A 19,501-nucleotide genomic window follows, 5' to 3' on the forward strand; every position below is an offset into this window, starting at 1 on the left:
TTTTACAGGACGTAAGGTATGCTAATAGTAAATTTTAATTGTCTAAGCCAGGGGTCGGCAACCTTTTGAGTCGGAAGAGCCAAAAATTACAATTATAAAATTTCAAAGTTTTTAAAGAGCCACAAAAATTTTTCTTGCCAACAATAAATAGTACTTGCATAGTAAAGTTTTTTGATAAAAAAAAACTATTCTATTTATTCATAAGAAAAATTTATTCATATATAAGTAGTGTTTTTTCACAACAAATTAGATAATATATATGGTCTTATTAGATAATTACTTATTATATTAGTAAAAAATTAAAACAATTAAACACTTACTAACAGCACAGCCCGTAAGTACTAGTAAAACGAAAACCTCGGGCGGATGACAAATTGATAATTTAACTGCTTGATGACATATTGTTTAGTAAAATATAACAAGCGTGGGAAAAAAACCAGGCTTACTACTGGTTTGTAATAAAAAAGTATTTTCTGTATAAATGACCTGGTGATGCAGTATTTCTGGAACGGAACTAAAGAGCCGCAGCTTCACATCCAAAGAGCCGCATGTGGCTCGCGAGCCGCAGGTTGCCGACCCCTGGTCTAAGCTATGATATCAGTTCTTGTTATGTATCGTATAGTCGAAGATGATGACCCAATAGTAGCATTGTTATACATGTGAAAATTTGTATCTTGTGATGTTTGACTAAAAAAAATTACTGGCAGTACAGTACACTCCCGATTATCCGCGAAATTAAGTGGCAGGGCCACCGCGAATAGTGAAAATCACGGATAATCCGCAAAAGAGCCAAAAATGGGAAACAAAAAAGGAAACATTAATTTCAACTTAAAAATCTAAAAATTTATGTACAGTAAAAGTTACAATTAACAGTTGAAAATTTAAATGATGCTAAAATTTTTAGTATTTTACTGAATAATGCAACCATACGACTAGAAACAAAGCGCGACAGAGACTAAAAATAGCAAGTAGCAACGCATGTCAGCCTACTGTGTGAGTTCCAAGGAGGCCTGTGGCGTTTTAATGTATACTGTACACAATACACTCGTCAGCAGAGTTCAAATTTGCTCACTTGTAATAAAATACAGATTTACATATGTGCTGTATTTTTTCGTAGCATGTGCAGATAATCCGCACCACGGATCATCCGCCTGCGGATAATAGGGAGTTTACTGTAGATTCATACTGATCTACAGAATATTTGGAAGCATACCCATTCATTTTAGTGTTTTATTTATGCGAGCATAATATTTTTCATACAGGTAGAAGTGACATTTTATCCCATATTTTATCTGTCTAACACACAAAAGATGTGCAGAGTGCTGAGACATGAGCCGAGAACTACACAAAATTATTAGCTTCTAAAACAACTATGCAACTGAAGACTCAAGTCACATGAGCCCAATGTTTGTTCATATACTTCATAGTTAAACATAGTATTCTGCTAAGTGCAGTTTACTATGAGGAACCTTTCAAAATGTTCTCAAATTAAGAGGACTCACAAAAAATAAGCATCTGATTGGACTAAAACAACAAACAGCTATCAGTGAATTCAAAAGGAGTAGTTGGAAACTCATATGAAAATGGGAATTTTCTATCAACTGGCAGTACAAATGATTTGGACTCAACATTTCTACCCAGAGACTGCAATGAATATTTGCCTGTATTGCTCCTTGCTATTGTGATGGGGAGACTAATTTTAGGTTATATAATTTATTACAAATATTGGCATGTAAACTTGATCATTCAAAAATTTTATTTTGCTATTCATTTTTTTTAATTCTTAAATTAATATAGGTACTTATTAATATACACTTAAAAAAAGTTTCAAATGTTAAAACTTTTAGTGTGGATTTGCTGTGCGATGATTATGACATATTTAAAAATGTTAAATCTTTTTATGAATGTGAAATTTTTTAATTAGTCATACAATACCCTGAAAAACTATGAATAAAATTGATCAAAAGTGGTGCAAAAGGTTGGTACTAATACTTAGAAACAGTGAAAAAAATCTGTGTTAAAAATTTAAAATTACTTCTAAAATTCAGTATAAAATGTTCAATTTTGCCTTTTATTCCCTTACAAATGGTTTTATATACATATACTGTGAATTTAAACCATAAGAACTTTTGGTAATTCTTAAATAAAGCCTGATTTCAAAAAAAGAATTAAAAAGGCTTTTTTTTTTTTTCCTTTTTTTTTTATAACTCTCTAAGAGGGTGTTTTGATACATAAAGTAATTTATCCGATTTAACAAGTTGTTGGGTTAGGAACATTGTTTGAAAGGTTGATTAGGTTGCTACATAAAAAGTTAAGTTAAATGGTGTGAACAAATTGTTAATTGTTAGTTTAGTACATTAAAAGTATTTTGAAACAGAAAGGATGGTTTTTAAGTTACCTAGTTATATTTGAAATTGGTAATTCATAATGATCTTAGTATTTTTAATGTAGCCAGCCAAACTTAACTAATTAGTCACACTATTTTTAATTTTTTTTCTTTCTTTTTTTCTTTCCAACCTAACCATCTACACTATAAATTACTCTGAATTTAGCTAACCAAACCTAATTACTGTTTCCATTTGGAAAAAAAATCACATTTTTTGTGTCACATCACTGGTATAATATAAAATGTGTAGTAGTTTCTCTTGTGAACAAAGCCATCGTTCCCTCTTTTACACCAAACAAGATGTATAACTCTGTGTTGTAAACACAGCACAAAGAACATGGACATGAGCCAAAGTATCGCATTTGAGGCGTTCATAAATAATATTGATTTGTGTACAGAAATGGTGTTGATCATCTTGTGAAAACAGCTGAATTGCGCACCAAACTTGATTTTTCATCAAAAATGTTTCCTTTCAATTTTGTGAAAAACTTTAAAAATGGGCTAATTTAGTAATTTTTCAAAATTTTGCCTTTTAATGAAATTTCTGTGTCCCTAACAATACACAATGTTGAATTGCAGTCTCAACTGGAAGCTGCAACTGCTGTTGATCCACGTCCAACGTAATACGAAGTGTAGAGCTATTTATACTCTGGAATGAACGTTACTCATTAACTTAAGGAAGCTACTGACATGGCACACTGTCCCTCTGTCCTTATGTAAATGATTAAATAAATAAATAAATAAATAATAGATGAGAGAATTTTCGTGGTTTGGAGTTACCCATTAAATTTGAAGTAAATGGAACAGAGGTTGATTGAAGTGAGAGTGAGTGCACTTTAAAGTATGAAAGTGAGACATTAGTTGGCGAGGGGTGCGTCATTGGCCAGCACTGGTGTGTTCAGGATGCTGCTGCTGTGAGCCCGGCCACTTGCCAAACATGCTGAGCATGAACGCTGCTTTCAGCCAGCGTTGGCTGGCCTGGGAGGTCACCGCCACCAAGTATGTGCTTGAGGGCTACAGCATCTCTGACAACAGTGCCATCTCTATGCTGCAGGTCTTTGACTTTCGCAAGGTGCTCATCACCTATTACGTAAAGGTAAGCAATCATTAATCCCACCTCTCTACTACTGTCATGCAGCATCTTGTTTTCTCAATTTTGTGTTTTTTATTACTGCCTCTGTGTATTTCAATTTTTTTCCCCTCCTTTATATGTGGTAGACAGGGTGGAGTATCTTTTATTAATTTATTGTACATGTAATTTTTCCATTTAAATATACATGGTTTGTGTCTTTACTTAATGTATATTATTTTATAGGGGTGTGCAAAGTCTTTTTAAAGTCTTTAGTCAATTTACGTAAGTCTAAGACAATAATTACTGAAATATTATGCTACATTAAATAAAATTCCATGCATTAAACTTTGAGTGCTGAAATAGGTGTCATCAGCTCATCCAGCATACCACAACTCAGTGGGAAAACATTTAGCTAGCTACCTGTCACCGTATTGTACACTAGATATGCAGTGCCACAGGCTGTAGGTTTTGAGCTGTTGTAGGCATCTACTGAGATGTGAAACAACTGTGCTGCCTCATAGTGATGTGTTGGTCCTGGTTCTTGGTTCTTGGTTCCACCAGTTCTCTGCTAATTAACCTGCACCGAGAACCATAAATATAATGTCGGTACAGGTACCACGGAAAGCATAACAGTAAAAATACAGTAGACACCCGGTAAAACACCACAGTATATTGCCGGCGACCAACACGCACATGTCTGTCTAACTTCTCCTTAAACTGTGACAATTAAATGGTTGGTAAATCTTTGTAAGTGTCCCAAATACAAAGCAAATACAATTCAAGAAGGCTTTAAAAATGGTACATACTATTAAAACAGTAGTAAAGTATTAAATTTAAATTGTATCATAGTACTACAGTACCACTAGTGATAAGTGGCAATGTTGCAGGTGGTACGTGATCAAATGTTGTCAAGTTAAGTTCCATTTACTTCGATATTGAAAGTTGATAATGTATAATCAGCAAAAAGTTTCCCTCTAAAAATAGCTGTTTTTTTATTAATCTTTAATTTTGGACCACTGTGGGGTGGGTGACTCCTACTGGAGTGATTATTGGGTAAGCGATCTCAGAAGATTGGCTATCACCTTTCATGCAACGAACAGATAGTAAAAAAGAAACTGAATTGTATGGTGGGTACCATATTTCCCATATAGCAGACAACCAGGCTTTGAATATGCCTTGGTTATACCACAGTTCACACTTCTGATAGATCAGCAAATTGTTGTTTCTGTAGCCATTTGGTTTATTAGTCCCTAGTTCAAAATTACATGGATAATTTTGCAGAGCATCATCTTCTATGCGACTCGTTCTCCAAAACTGGAGGAATGGCTCAACTCACCAACCATCTTGGATGCTCTCAAGCCCCTGGACAAAAATTTTGTTGACCTTGATCCTGTATTCAACATGAACATTGATGAGGATTACGACTTTCGTGCTTCTGGGATAACGAGGAATAGTTTCTGCAATGTTTATATGGACTGGATCCAATATTGTGCCATAAAAAATGATAAGGTGAGTGAAAAGTGTTTTAAAATTTCTTATTAGATTAACAACATTAGTATCAGATACTTCGATTTTTAAATTAAAAGTTTTGCTATAAGTGCATAATAATTAGAGTTGGGTGAATCTTGGTTTTCTTAACTTGAAACCGAACCAAACCTGTAGAAATGTTTATCGAACCAAACCAAACCGAACTATTTTTAAATAAGCACAGGCATATTCTATACCTGCATTTTATGTAAATATTTTCAAATCCCCCCCCCCTCCCCCCCTCCAATTCTGCTGGATAAATAATAATAGCAGTAGAAGTAATAATGATAATTATGCTGTGTGAGGATGAACACAAGCACAGTGTGGCAAACTTCTGAATTCGGAGAAAACCTACTTTGAATTATGAATACAGTGAGAGAAGTCACAAGCCATTTGCCGTGACTGCTGCATTTCTCATTTTTTAAATCCTAGAGTGCTAATTTTACTTATTTGTTCTTTTTTTTAGACCATAAAATAGTGTCTTTTGATGGTTTTATTATAGCTGTATTGGTACATTATGAAAGAAAAAAAATATAATTTCCAAACATCAATTATTATTTTACAGGAGAAGTTATATGTAGCATTTGGTCACTTGTAATAATTTATGGCATTAATGGCATTCCATTAATTATTTCCTATGACCAAACAGAGCCTAAAGCTATAAAAATAATTTATGGCAAAAATGGTTGAAACAGAGATGGCATTTTTATGTTACATTTCCTTAGAAAAGAGATTTGAATGTTATAAAATGATGCTTTTCGGTTTTCATGAAATAAAACAAGAAAAGGTAGTTTAAAAATTATTTTTCAAATTTTTTTTATTAATAATTTTTAATTTCATTTAAAAACAATTCAATAAATTATAAAGTTTTGTCTAAAACTTTTGTGCTCTTTGAGTATAGTATTTGGCAACAGCGCACACTGAAACAAGGACAGCACTAACATCAGATATTGTGTATTGAAGAGCGAGTAAATACCCATTCAAATGCACACTGCAGTACAAGGATGAGACACGTTAAATGCTATAGTATAAATATTTCTGGTGACTTAAAATTCAGTAATCGAAAGTTTGATTTTAATAATATAAATTTGAAAGTTTTTTAATGGTGATTTGTTAAATTTGTATTTAAATATTCTATTGATTCAGAATTAATTTTGTTATGAGAGGAACGTGGCCACTTAAGTAATAAGATACATTTACAGTTAGGTACTTCAGTATGTGTTATTGTTCTTGGAAAGTGGATTGTGTTAAGAATAAGTTTGGCTTCTTTGGTAGCAGGTTGTAGACCGATCGAAGGACTCCACGCTGGTGTCTCTGTGTTTCGCGCTGAGCCTGCTGGGGCGACGTACCCTCGGTGCAGCATCTCACAACACCGTCTCCAGGTACTACTGACGTTTGCGTTTGTTGCCTTGAGGGGGTAACACTTCTTGCGATAGGCGACATAACATTTGCTCTGTTTTTTAGTAGTGATTTTAGACAGTAAAACATGGTATTTTCCCAGTTTACATGGCTCACATTCTCGAGTCTATATTACTGTTTTGAACTGTATTGAGGGAGTGAGTCCAATGCAAAAACATGTCTTGTGTAGGTAACAGAGATCTCAGAAGGATGTTTGTCTGTTATGTTTGCAGTGTAGAGTTCTTTCTGTACGGTTTGCACGCGCTCTTCAAAGGTGACTTTCGTATTACATCGGTTCGAGATGAGTGGATCTTTTCCGACATGGATTTGCTAAAGACGGTTGTAGCTCCAGGAGTGCGTATGTCCCTCAAACTGCATCAGGTAAGGAACATGCAGGCTCTAGCGTAAGTTTTCCACTCTTTTGAATAATTTGAAACGGTCTGAAATATTGTAATCAAAAATATCTGTTCTTGCAAAATGCAAGAAATGTGCACAAAACCTGTGTGCATTTACTAGAGCACATCTTATATCAGTAAAATTCCTTTTGATTGTTAATGCTATAAAAGTAGCGAGGAGGGAGGTATATGAAATTTATTATAAATTCTTAAATAATTTTTTATTGAAAGGTATGTATAGACTTAATCTTTATTTAGAATGTTTGAGTAACATAAGAATATGGCTGGGAATAAAGATAATTTTACCTCTAGTCGTGTGTCGGATGGGAAAGTATTTAATCCTCATTTTTTTATGAATTATCAAAATAGCTGATGCATGTGATTTTTGTTTATAAACAGAAGCCTAAACACCAATTTCCATATTTATAACTTAAAAAATAACAAGCTTCCATAGAAACTTTGACCCCCTATTTAAACCCCTTAGTGGTTGAATTTTCAAAAATTATTTTTTAGTGCTCATTTATGTTCTATAAGGAACTCCTATGCAAAATTTCATGCTTCTAGACCCACCGGTTTAAGCATAGTCACTCGGTGAGTGTTAGAGTTTTATTAAGTAGATTTTTCACAAGCTCACAATAGTAGTACAAAAATTATTATGAAATTGAAACAAAAAATCTATTGTCTTAAGTGTTTAATATTATTGTTTGAAAATCAATTTTTAGTGTCTATAATTATAATTGTGTATGTGATATTTATGTGTTTGTTCATGTGTGATTTTTTTATTATTTTTGATTTATATGTTTTATTACGGGTCTACCATAAATATGTAATAGAGACAGAAATAATTTTTAACCACAAAAATACAAATATTTTTGAATGTATAGAAGTATACAAAAATATTTGAATATTATAATGATATACACAAATTATTAAACATTAACCTATTTATTACTGGTAATATTAATATTCAGTATGTGTTAAGGCCTCTGTTTTAGTGTTGTTACGGCAGGAATGATGAAGGCATGAACAGTCTTGTCATTATTTTGATTTTGACCTCTAAGTAAGGTGTAGCAGTAACTGTGCATTTGTTTCACAGGATCACTTTATGTCGCCTGAAGAGTATGATGACCCAATTGCCCTCTACGATGCTATATCCTCACACCAGGAGAAGCTAGTCATTTCGCATGAAGGTGATCCAGTGTGGAGGAATGCTGTCTTGTCAGGGACACCGTCACTTTTGGCTCTGAGGTACACTTCTTGGGCTGCACGGTGTTTGAGTATTCTCTAATTGTATTTAAGTTTGATGTGCTGTAAAATAACTAGGATCTACACATTTATAATTCACAAAGAATTTTCTTAGGGCTGCTTGAAAGGTATTACAGCTGTGGTTTAAAGGTAGGTTTTTTAAATAGCGAGATATACCGTATATACTCGTGTATAGCGCGCCCTTTTTTTCCCCTCAAGTAAAGGAAAAAAATAAGGATGCGCACTATACACGGGAAAAAAAAAATGAGGGCGCCGGCGGGGAGGAGGAGTGGAAGTCGTTAACTGCCGGGTGACGGGTGACGTTTCTGGCCAGCCCCCACACATACGCACAAGCAACAAGGCCTTTCTTTCACACACACGCACGCACACAACCTGGTCTCGCACACACGCTAACAGCACACACACACACACACGTGCGCGCGCAAGCTCGCAGGTCTCTTGTTTATTTTTATACCTCCCCCTCTACAGGATGTCAGCGCAGCTAGTAAAATAAAAGAGAGAGAGAGAATGTTGTCTCCATTCCCCCTCCCCCTACCGCTTCCTTGTCGCAGCTGCTACCGGTGAGTCATCTAGTCCTTCGCGTCACGTTCCTGCCTGCCTCCCTCCCGCACTCCCCCGTTGCAGTTGTGACGATACAGCGCTTCATTATCTTCCGTCTACACAGCAGAGTTTACGTATTTTCCTGACGCATCACCACACATCAATTTAAATCATTTGTTTCATAGGTAATTACCTAACAGGTACCACAAAATGTTAGTAAAATTTATTTATGGGAAAAAAAAAATTTTTTCTTTAGAATTTGTTGCAAAAATCGTGGTGCGCGTTATACACGAGGGCGCGCTATACACGAGTAAATACGGTACTATTTCTAAACAAATTTTGTGTGACATCTCCCAAAAGATGTTATTAGTTTCCTTCCTTAAGCCATAATTTTTTAAGACAGTTCTGCCTCTACCTATATCAGCATTATTTTGCACACTATTTAAAATGCACACTTAATTCAACACTTTTAAAATGTTTTACTTTAGAGACCAATACCGTATTTATTTAATTTTTTTATAATCATTTTAGAGGTTTTATTGTATTAGAGTGAAAGGTCTTAAATCCAGTACATTTGGGACAGTGGCCATGCTGGTTTATCAGTTTTGCTGAATCATCAAGGGAATACAAAAAGAAAAATTAATATACAGTACAGTGTACGTAAGACATGTTGTAATTAGCTCTTTAGAAAGGAAACATACAGATGAGTGTTACTGTTTGTTGAAGGTTATACAGTAGCATTTGTGATATATATATATATATATAGAGAGATAGATAGATAGATAGATAGATATAGATAGAGAGATATAGAGATAGATATAGAGATAGATAGAGAGATATAGAGGGAGATAGAGAGAGATAGAGATATATTCGTCAAAAAATTATTGTCGTATTGTAACTCGCTGTAAAGAAGGAAACAGAAACATGCTACTGGATTGAAAACTGACTGTAATGATAATGTGTGGGCAAACTAAAAATAGTGGCAGTATAGTAATGATACGTAGCATCCAAGGTTAACAGTCGTAATCCACTGGAAAAAGTAAATGTTGAGCGGCTCGATCAGTGCTAGATTACAGGATTTGCCCAATCATAGAATGCCCTATTTTACGAAAGACATTTCATTGTAGTATGAGATGCGCGTTTATAAAATGGAGTGATGACTGCGATTCAGTGCAAGTGTCTGGTCTGTTGCAGGCACGTGCTGGATGACGGGGCGGACGAGTACAAGATCATCATGCTGAACAAGAGGTTCCTCAGCTTCCGGGTGATCAAGATCAACCGCGAGTGCGTGCGGGGACTGTGGGCCGGTCAGCAGCAGGAGCTGGTCTACCTGCGCAACCGCAACCCGGAGCGCGGCAGCATACAGAACGCCAAGCAGGTCTGGCCGCTCACCTATTTGCTATTGTGACAGTATAAAATTATTGAAACTAAATGTTTGTGCAATTAAGTGCCTGTTTTTATCAACGTTTTATTAATTGCAATAGTTGTAAGTAAAGAATAAATATCAATTTTATTTTTAATTATATTTGTTAATATAAATAACAAACAGGTTTATGTATCTAAGTATACAAATACAAAATTTGAAGCATTGTTGTAAAGAGTAGGGAATCTGATAGAATCAAATCCCAAATATGAGAGTCAAATTTGATTTTTTGAATTGACCCAACACTTACTATTTAAACCATCTTGAGCTTCCTAACTACCCAATAGCAGACATTTAAGATACATCTTGATTCTACAGAATTAGTAAGGACATTTTATTTAACTAAAACTTTTCCTCATTCCTGTGTTAATGTTTATTTTCCCCTCGGACTTTAAAAAACCATTCCTGAACGTCGTTAGTCTCAAATGACGTTATGATGTGCAGCGTGCTCTAGTCTAGTGTATGTTGAGCAGAGATAATGCTTGTAATACTGGGTTGGTGTTTCTTCAGGCGCTGCGTAACATCATCAACTCATCGTGCGACCAGCCTATCGGCTACCCCATTTACGTCTCCCCTTTGACAACGTCGTATGCAGAGACAAATGAGCAGCTGTGCAGTGTAATAGGGGGCGCTTTCAGTCTATCGACCATAAAGTCTACTGTGATCCAGCTGTGGAGGAGGTACAGTGCTGCACTCTTTGTATCCTGTGGTAGTTGGCAGGTGAAGTTCATCAGTGTTCATGTTGCCATTGTAAAATTCCATATTACTTAAACTACATATTTGCAATAGCAAAATTGCTTTTAGCAATAGATCACCTTTAGTAATAATTTGTTACTGCTGCATTAATTGGAATACTCTATAAAAATGCAGATGAGTTGAGTTTGCTATTGCAATGTGTAGATGGAAACATTTTTTTTTTGTGTTGTGCAGGATTCGCCAGCGTTGTGGGGAAGGCTGTTCCAGCGGTGGGTCCATGCCCCAGGACGAAGGTGGTTTTGGCCACGAAGGCATGTATGCCATGACTTCCTGCACTATACACTCAGGTCAATATACATCTTGCACTGCAGTATTATACTGTAATAAATACAGTGAAACCCAGTTAAGAAGTTTTTGTACTTAAAAAAGTTCTTATAATTTTGCCTGAGGTCTAAAAACTATTTCCTTTTTAAATGTGTATGTTTTAAAGTTTTCTTTAGACATATCTTAATGGAGTTTTACTGTATTTTATTGTCAGTACAAGTAACAGATTATTTTATTTTACAAACAGCACTGAATTTCAATAACTTATTTTGGTTAGTATGTGTTCTGGTAAAAATAGAGTGATTTTTGTAAGTTCATAAAACTTAAATTGTAGTTATAATGTTACGATCGCACTTGGCTGCAGTGCTTGGCGTCGCCACGCTCGTTCGGCCTGTCTGCGCCTCCTTCCACCCACATCCTCTCCCTGGTATTTCGTGTCATACTATCTCGCGACATCCTGACCTTAGCAGTGTGCACCTGCCTCAGATCGAGTTGCGTAAAAGAGGCTGCACCGCGGCATAAAAGGACTCAGACATGTTTATCGGCGCGTTTTGTGGGAACCCGATAATTGTTGCGTTTATCGGCGTTCTTTGAGCAGCGACCGCGTCCTTCGAGGACTCACGACGCGTTTCTGGGCATTTTGACGGCGAAGGTCGCGCGATATCTCGGAGACATGCCCGATTGTTCTGGACGGGAACCCAAGGGCTATATAAGGAGGTTGTGCCGACCTTCGAGTTCAGTTCAGTGGGGAGTTCTCCCGCGGCGGAGTTTCCGGGCGATAGTGCCGTGGGTGCGGCAGAGTGGCGAAGTCCTTGGACGAAGGTTCCAGGGCAGGGAGTGAGTGAGTTCAGTGGAGTCGGGAGTTTCCGGGCGATAGAGTCGCGGGCGCGGCGGAGTCCCGAGTGAAGTTGCGAGCGAGTCGTCGTGTGGGATCTCGGGGAAGGGTGTCACGGCGGCGGCAGAGTGCGGCGACGGAGTTCCGCGGCGGAGACCCACGAGGGGTGCTGCGGCGAGAGTTGCGCCGGAAGTGCGGCCCAGCGAGGTGTGTGAAACGAGTGACTGGGGAATTAACATTTCTTTACGTGTAATTAATTATCTGCCAATCTAGAAGATTATTTGTAAGTGACAAGTACAGTAGAACCTCGATGATACGTTCCCGTTTCATACATTTTCCCGTGTCATACGCTGATTAATTTCGGTCCCGCCGAAAGTACTATATTTACAATGGTTTACTTTCCCGGAACATACACTAATGAAATCATTAATTTCCCGTTTCATACGTTTTTACGAAGCGGAAAAGCGCTAAAATTCACAATTTTTTTATATTTTCCTCCTTATAAACTCCGTTTTAATGCTTTTATTTTGAAAAACGTTCGTTGTTTACCTTTGCAAACGTAAGAAAATAACAACTTTATCGCACCATAGATATGGATAGTATCTTTAAGACTGTGCACTTCGCAAGTAGCATCTATGGCCAGCACCAAGCGAGACTAGTGGCGCAAACTAGCAATGATCATAAAAATGGTGCACACGCTTTACCATGGCACGGATCTCATATTTTGTGCATTCATTTATCTTTGAACTGAATATATCCGTTTGTTATTGTTTTCTTACGATCTGATTGTTTTGTATTTTACGTTTCTCAAGTTAAAATTTTTTGAAAATTGTTCTGTTGCATAAAGTTGTTTGTAAAATGAAATAAACAATCAAAAATTTCTGATTATTTTAATTTATAATTTAGGCTTGGTGACTTTTCCTTCCTTCCAAGAAAGGACTTCATAACATTTTGTAAGGCCACTGTTTCTCATGTCAGCTTTACTTGATTATGGACTGTATTTTACATTTCTGGTTGTTTTATTATATGTATATATAATGATGAATTCATATATTTCATTAATATAATGCAATTATTTACACATATGTATTTATGTTTAATCTGACATTGTGCTGGTATGCTAGATTGTAAAAAAAATTTTATTATTGCCATTCCCTTTTCATACACTTTCCCGCATCATACACCATTTTTGTGCCCTCCGTTGAAAAGTGTATGACAGGGGTTCTACTGTAGTAGTAATAAATAAAACTGTGTGTGTGATAAAAATATTTATGTGGGCTATCCTTTACGAACCCGCAGGTAAATCGTAACAATATCATAAACATTATTTTATCTGGAAAAGAGAAAAATGTGCAGTTATCTCCAAATCAAGATGGTAATAATGCCCTAAATTAAAAAAAAATAATAATTCCATTAGGCATGTGCGAAGGTCTCTTTTTAAATGCGAAGCGAAGTCGAATCAAAGCTTATATTGTGCGAAGGAATGTCGAAGGAAAATCGAAGTCGAAGGATTTGAAATAACATAATTTATTATTAATACAAAAATAATTGTTACATATGTTTCATCATGATTATATATATAGACTAAAGAAAATTCCATTGTACCAAATATCTTCAAAAAATGTATGTATACTACATACGTACTGTTAAATGTCTTAATCCACAGGAAAAATGAGTACTTTTCATTTATTAAAAATTTGTAAAATTCATTCATCTGGTTTTCATTAGAAAAGTTAAATTCCGCTTGGCTTTGAAGCGTGTGAGCCAGCCATTTGAGGCTTGAAAATGGTCAATTCCAAGCCTTAGTGCCTCCATTCGTGCTTTTTCTTGTAGTGCTGTGCCCGAGATTGGTATGTTATTAGAGCGTGCTTGCACAATCCAATAAAAAGATTTTTGTCAAGGTCACTATCGATACATTTGCTATATCTTTACTAGGCATGTGCGAGAAAAACTTTTTTGAATTCGAGACGAGATCGAGAAAGCAATTTAAAAATTCTCGAGAATCGAGTCGAGATCGAGAAATCTGTACTTTAGTTAACAGGATAATATGAGCCAAAAAAGTAAAACTCAATAATCTGACAAACATACATAATTATTCAATAGTTTTATCAAGTATCCACAATTGCAATTGCAATTACAACTTTACCTTTACACTCAACAGTTTATTTGCCTACTGTCGTATGTAAACATACGTTATTGACTCCATAGTCTATACAGTTTCCTTGAGCCATGGACGGTACTTGATCATGAAAGTCTGAACATTCACCACTATCGATATGTAACTATCGATACGGACCACAATTTAAACATCATGTTGCTTGTTATATACTGCTGGCCGTGTGTATAACCTAAGGCCATAAAACAAAATGCAATCGCCGAAGAATTCTGCAGTCATGTTTATATTTTTATTTTTTACCGTACCGTTTTACGTTGATACTTGATATTGATACCGAAAATGATTTATTTTTAACTTTAATGTTGGTTTTATTAATGGAAAATAATCATTTTCTTCTGTAATTTAATGTGATAACCACAGCACAATTCATTGTTTACGTTTACCGTTTCATGTAGTGACTTGTGAACGGAAGTTGTTCGTTTTTAACTTTTTAATAATTTATCGTGTATACTATCGTAACAAGTATATTTTATTTTATTCGATCTACGTTACGTTGAAGATATGTTAATTATTTCAACACGCAACGCAAAATGCTGCCTCAATATATTATATTACCTAACCTATTTCTTGTTTACAAAATTCTCGAAAATTCCGAGCCAAAAAAATTATCTCGAGACGAGATCGAGAAAATTTCTGTCTCGACTCGTTCTCGATGATGCCGAGACTCGCACATCACTAATCTTTACCTCTTCTGGTGCAGCTTTGCAGCATTTTCTTCAATTTTTGTTCTGTCTTTTATTATTGTGGACAGAGTTGTAGGTGCAATATTAAAGCGTTTTGCAACATCACACTTTTTCTTGCAGTTTTCAACAGCTGTAAGAATCTCTAGTTTTTTTTGCATGGCTGATACCCACACGTTTTTGGGTACTCATAACTTATACGGTTAGGCCTACCTACATATGGTGCCGTAATACACTAAATATAAAAATATAAACTAGTTATCCACGTCGTCACGTCACCATTAAACAAGCTTCACGAAACGTCACAAAATGTTCACTAGCGTCGGAAACTGTGTGCCACTAGATCTGTTAAATAAATGTTGTATACGTATTACATTTGTGTACGATTGCGAAAAATGTCAATCAGAAATGATGTTTACAAACTAATTATAGGTTAGATCATCGTAACAAAACAAACGGTAGCAAAAAACGGATTAGTAGTCGTTGGCCATCGTATAATCCACGTTTTATGTACCTAGCCAGATATGGCCGCCATCGGCCAATATCCATTGCTACAAATTCAAACGCGAAAATACACATTTTGTAGGATAAATATTATAATCGAATTGTTTTTTATTAATTGAAAAAGTTAAGCGTTTTTTATTTATAACTCTTGAATATTCCGCATAAATGTTATGTTGCTACACCGATCACACAAAAAAAAGGACTTTTTTTTATACGAATGAAATTTCTATCCGCATGGTTACCAGCACTGCAACTGCCATTTTACTCAACGAAATAAAGAAACGTATGTAAACAATTTCCACAAGACCTGTCGTTAAACAAAGCTCTAGAATTTGTGAATGAAATGAGAAAATGTTTAATATTTTGTGTATTAATATCGGCAAAACGATACGTATTAACGAGAAATTACCGTCCAGGACTTTGAAAAACGTATGTTATATATTAATTATGCCTATTAATTTGCATGGCGTTTCAAGGGACCGGCGGCTTTATACGTTATACTGGGTTGTACGTTAACAAGAGAGACGTACTAGAGAGAATTTGCTGTATACATAAACAGAAAATTACCCGCCGCAAATATATTTTGGCAGTATATATATTGATCCAAATAGTGGGCCAAACATTTCTGGTAAAAATCTTCGACTTTTCCACTCGAAGTTTATTTTTGTCGAAGCCAAAGTCGAAGGAAAAAAATATCTTCGATTCGACTTCGAATACTCGAAGCTTCGCACACCCCTAAATTCCATTCTATGTTGGTGCCTGGGTTTTTTGTAGGCTATGCCCACTCGAGTGGCCAGAACACATCCGGCAGCCAGTCGATGGACAGCGGGCAGCTGGGGGGCTCGATGGGGCGGGGCGGCTCGCTGGGAACCAACCGCGGCAGCATCGCCTCCATGGGCAAGCCCTCGTCCTCTGCCTCGTACATCTGCGGCCGCGATCTCATCCAGCGGCGGCTCCACGAGAAGGAGCGCGACAAGGAGAGGGAAGCAGAGACTGTCACTGCCGCAGACGGCGAGCCCGTCCTGCAGAGGGTTCGGGTGAGTCTGTGACTCACTATGATCCGTTCCATCCGTCTGTCAATGGTGTGGCTTGCCGCCAATCAGATGGCCCAGAATATTCCGTCCGTACGCCTGCAAAAACTTCACCAAGATTGAACTTTCAATGGATGGATGAAATGATAACCTTAAAAATGTCTGAAAGGATTTCCTTTATTTAAAATATTTTTAGTCAGGTTTTTTTTTTTTTTTTTTTTTTCTGTTTAGCTGCTTCCATACGTTCTTAACTTGCGTTTCAACACGTCTTAAAGTTTAATACTTGAAACATGATTTGACCAGACACAAAAGTGTAATTAATAATGAATGTTTACTCAAAACCATATTTAAATAAATATTAGATGAGAAAAAAAAGTTGTGACGTATGAATTTTGTTTTTTGGCGGTTTCACAGTTTGACAGTTTGTTTTTTGTTTAGTATTAGTGGAAAAACATTTTATTCTTTTCCCTTGGTTGTAAAACGTTTGTAAATGTTTTGCAGACTGTTCATTACTCTGTTAAACTATTGTTTATCTTAAATACATTAGATAGGTGTTGTCTTCTATGTTTGTGTTGCTTTCCAGCTGTGATTTTTTTTTTTTTTACTTTTATACTTTTTTCAACATGGTGTTGCAATGGAATGTTGGCTGCACAAGCGCAGTTGGTTGTTAACGGTAAGTGCTGAATGGCTCCGCCTATTGTCTCAGATCCAGGATCCCAACCAAGTGTACGATGCCATCAACCTGGGGCGACGCATCGACGTGATTTGGCCAGACGAGCGAATGCGGACGAGGGGAGGGAGGTCCCACTGGCGGGACTGGCTGCCAGAAAAGGGCATGGAGGGCCAGGTTTGTGTTTTCTCATGAGCTGCACCTGAGTTCTGTGAACCTGGTCCGATCCAGCTTCCTGGCTCCTGTGTCAGACTGAACTGCCAAAGGGTTTGGTGTCTATTGCATTCATATTATCTCATTTTTCCCATTCAGTTCACAATTATTTCATATTCAAGCAAACGTTTTGCCATTCACATTTAGCACTCATAATGACTTTCTATAATGATAAGCTAATGGAATTTAGTAAATAATAATTAAATTAAGAAACCAAAGAGAAAAGTATGCCAGCCTACAAAATTAATGTCTGTCTTGACAGATGCTTATGATTCAACTGTGCCCTAACATTATTTTTTATTTTTGCATGAGATTTTCTATGCTTTCAACTGAATATTCCGTGACAGAACTGCAGCTATCGTTGGTGTTTATAAGTGCACCTTTTATATTCCTCCAGCCTCGAGGTAACATGAGTGCTAGTTTTTTATAGAAGGAACTGATAAAGAGTAGCTTGTCGCCTCTACTTTCTACAAGGAAAACAAGGGTTAAAAAAAAAAATAGCAGTCTTCTCCTTTATCTTTTGTAAGGTAGTCGGGGTATTATAGGGTCGTAAATATGAAGGGTTGAGGGGGTGAGAAAGAAGTGGGCCGCTTCCCACACTCCCATAAATAGTAAGCATTAAGCTGAGAGGAACACAGAGACTTCACTTGTCTCCATGGAACTCTAGTGGGGACAAATTGTATGGTGCAAGCCTCATTCGAGGTTAAACCCTTACAGTGAAAACTGTAAAAATTTTATGCCCAACATTAAAGGTGCGATCCAATGCAGGGGCTGCCCTTTTGCGGGAAAAATGCGGTAAGTGACGAGGTGTCCAGGATGTATTCTCCAAGATAGTTACGACTTATTTTATCTTATAGTCATCTTAATTTCCAAAATATGATATCATTTAAAGCACGACAAAGCTACAGGCAGTGGTGTGCACGTTGCCAGGTTGTTCATCGGTGGGTGCCGTCGCACCGCGACCCCAGCCGGCGGTCGCACGTGGACCGCACCATCCTGTTGGTCAAGATAGACGACAAGTACGTGCCGATAGCGGAGAGCGGGACGCAGGACCTCGGGGCGGAGGTATAGCTGTTGCTGTGTGGCCCGCCGTAGCCCGGTGGTTCACACGCCCGTCCCATGTGCTCGCATGGTCCTGCCAGCAGATCTCTCTGGTGCCTGGTGCTAAATACAGGGATTCCGTGTAGCTTTTTAACAGTCAACACGTGCTGTGTAACTTACGATGGTCGTGCGATTTTTCTGGAACTGTACAATGTGAGGCATTGCAAAATGTAAATAATAAATCAGTATATGTTTTGCATACCGAGAAGTTTCCTTTTATATTATTTTCTTAAAAAAAAAATTAAATTTTGTTAGTTAATTGTACTATATTTATTTGATAGTTGATTTTGCATGCACTTAAACTGTGCATTAAAATAATGCCCTTTTTATAGTATTCATTGTTTATATATATGTTGGTTTATCAACGAATCTGGATTTTTTTAAAGTTATTTTTTATTTAAGATAATTTTTTTTTTAATTTGTTGTAAAATCATTTTATCCTTCCCAAGATTTAACTGCATTTTGCAATTTATTATTTGCTGGTTTCATGTATTTTCTGTACCTTCATTGTGTTTCTCTTTTATTGTACATTATGTTTCCTAATTTTGAAACATTTAGAAACATTTTTGTGGTTTTCTTTCAGTAAAAAAAAAATTTGTCATAGCAAATCATACTAATGTGTTATTTGAAATGTATTTGGTCAAAAATTTTGGTTTGTAAATACTTGTTTTAAAATTAAATGTCTGACTATGTTAGAGGGTGTTCGAAGTTCACTGTTTGAGATAGAAGTCGAATTTGAAATATTAGTCATGTATTTGATATTAAGAACTAAACATAAATTATGTTTTTCAATCCTCCCAAAATTATTTTTAATTAGTTAAAATATTTGCTAGAAGGAAATATTCTTTTGCTGTGCATTTGGTAGAGAATGGAAAATGTAAATTTACAACAGTCCACAATTTCGAAATTGCGTAGTATCAACTTTTCCTTTATGCTTTGCAATGGATTTCATTGGAATGTAAGGTCCAAAAAGCCTTTTTCTGTCATGTGACCACAAGAACAGGGCAGTTTGATTCAGGCTGCTGGTCGGATTGTTATTCTTGAAGTTTCTTAGGTTAGAACTCTAAAATCACAGAACTAATTAAATAAAGCCTTTTTACCCTAGAAGCAAGCATATTCTTATGTTCACTAAGTCTAAAAACACATTTGAATCTTAAGATGCACAACCCTATTCATTCTCATTGGTTTATTTTTTCTTCTTCTTGTGCTAACATCCCATGTTACTGCTCCAATGAATTACCTCCTGTATGTATATTTTTTGTGT

General features: G+C 36.3%; 1 protein-coding gene across 4 annotated transcripts in view; it reads left to right on the top strand.

The window, feature by feature from the left end:
• Positions 1–18,436, top strand: part of LOC134533055 (pecanex-like protein 1) — an 86,420-nt gene extending 67,984 nt beyond the window's left edge. For 2 of the 4 annotated variants that reach the window (XM_063370244.1, XM_063370247.1), the window contains 11 exons: positions 3,289–3,482; positions 4,740–4,967; positions 6,261–6,367; positions 6,617–6,764; positions 7,875–8,026; positions 9,779–9,962; positions 10,518–10,687; positions 10,938–11,050; positions 15,997–16,259; positions 16,960–17,100; positions 18,067–18,436. In XM_063370244.1, the coding sequence (XP_063226314.1) occupies positions 3,289–3,482; positions 4,740–4,967; positions 6,261–6,367; positions 6,617–6,764; positions 7,875–8,026; positions 9,779–9,962; positions 10,518–10,687; positions 10,938–11,050; positions 15,997–16,259; positions 16,960–17,100; positions 18,067–18,207 (1,841 nt within the window). In that variant the 3' untranslated portion in view covers positions 18,208–18,436. The remainder of the gene's footprint in view (positions 1–3,288; positions 3,483–4,739; positions 4,968–6,260; positions 6,368–6,616; positions 6,765–7,874; positions 8,027–9,778; positions 9,963–10,517; positions 10,688–10,937; positions 11,051–15,996; positions 16,260–16,959; positions 17,101–18,066) is intronic. The other 2 variants (XM_063370245.1, XM_063370246.1) reach the window with 2 other exon arrangements.
• Positions 18,437–19,501: the final 1,065 nt, after the last annotated feature.

This window comes from Bacillus rossius, chromosome 6 (assembly GCF_032445375.1).
Source record: "Bacillus rossius redtenbacheri isolate Brsri chromosome 6, Brsri_v3, whole genome shotgun sequence".
Classification (NCBI taxonomy): domain Eukaryota; kingdom Metazoa; phylum Arthropoda; class Insecta; order Phasmatodea; family Bacillidae; genus Bacillus; species Bacillus rossius.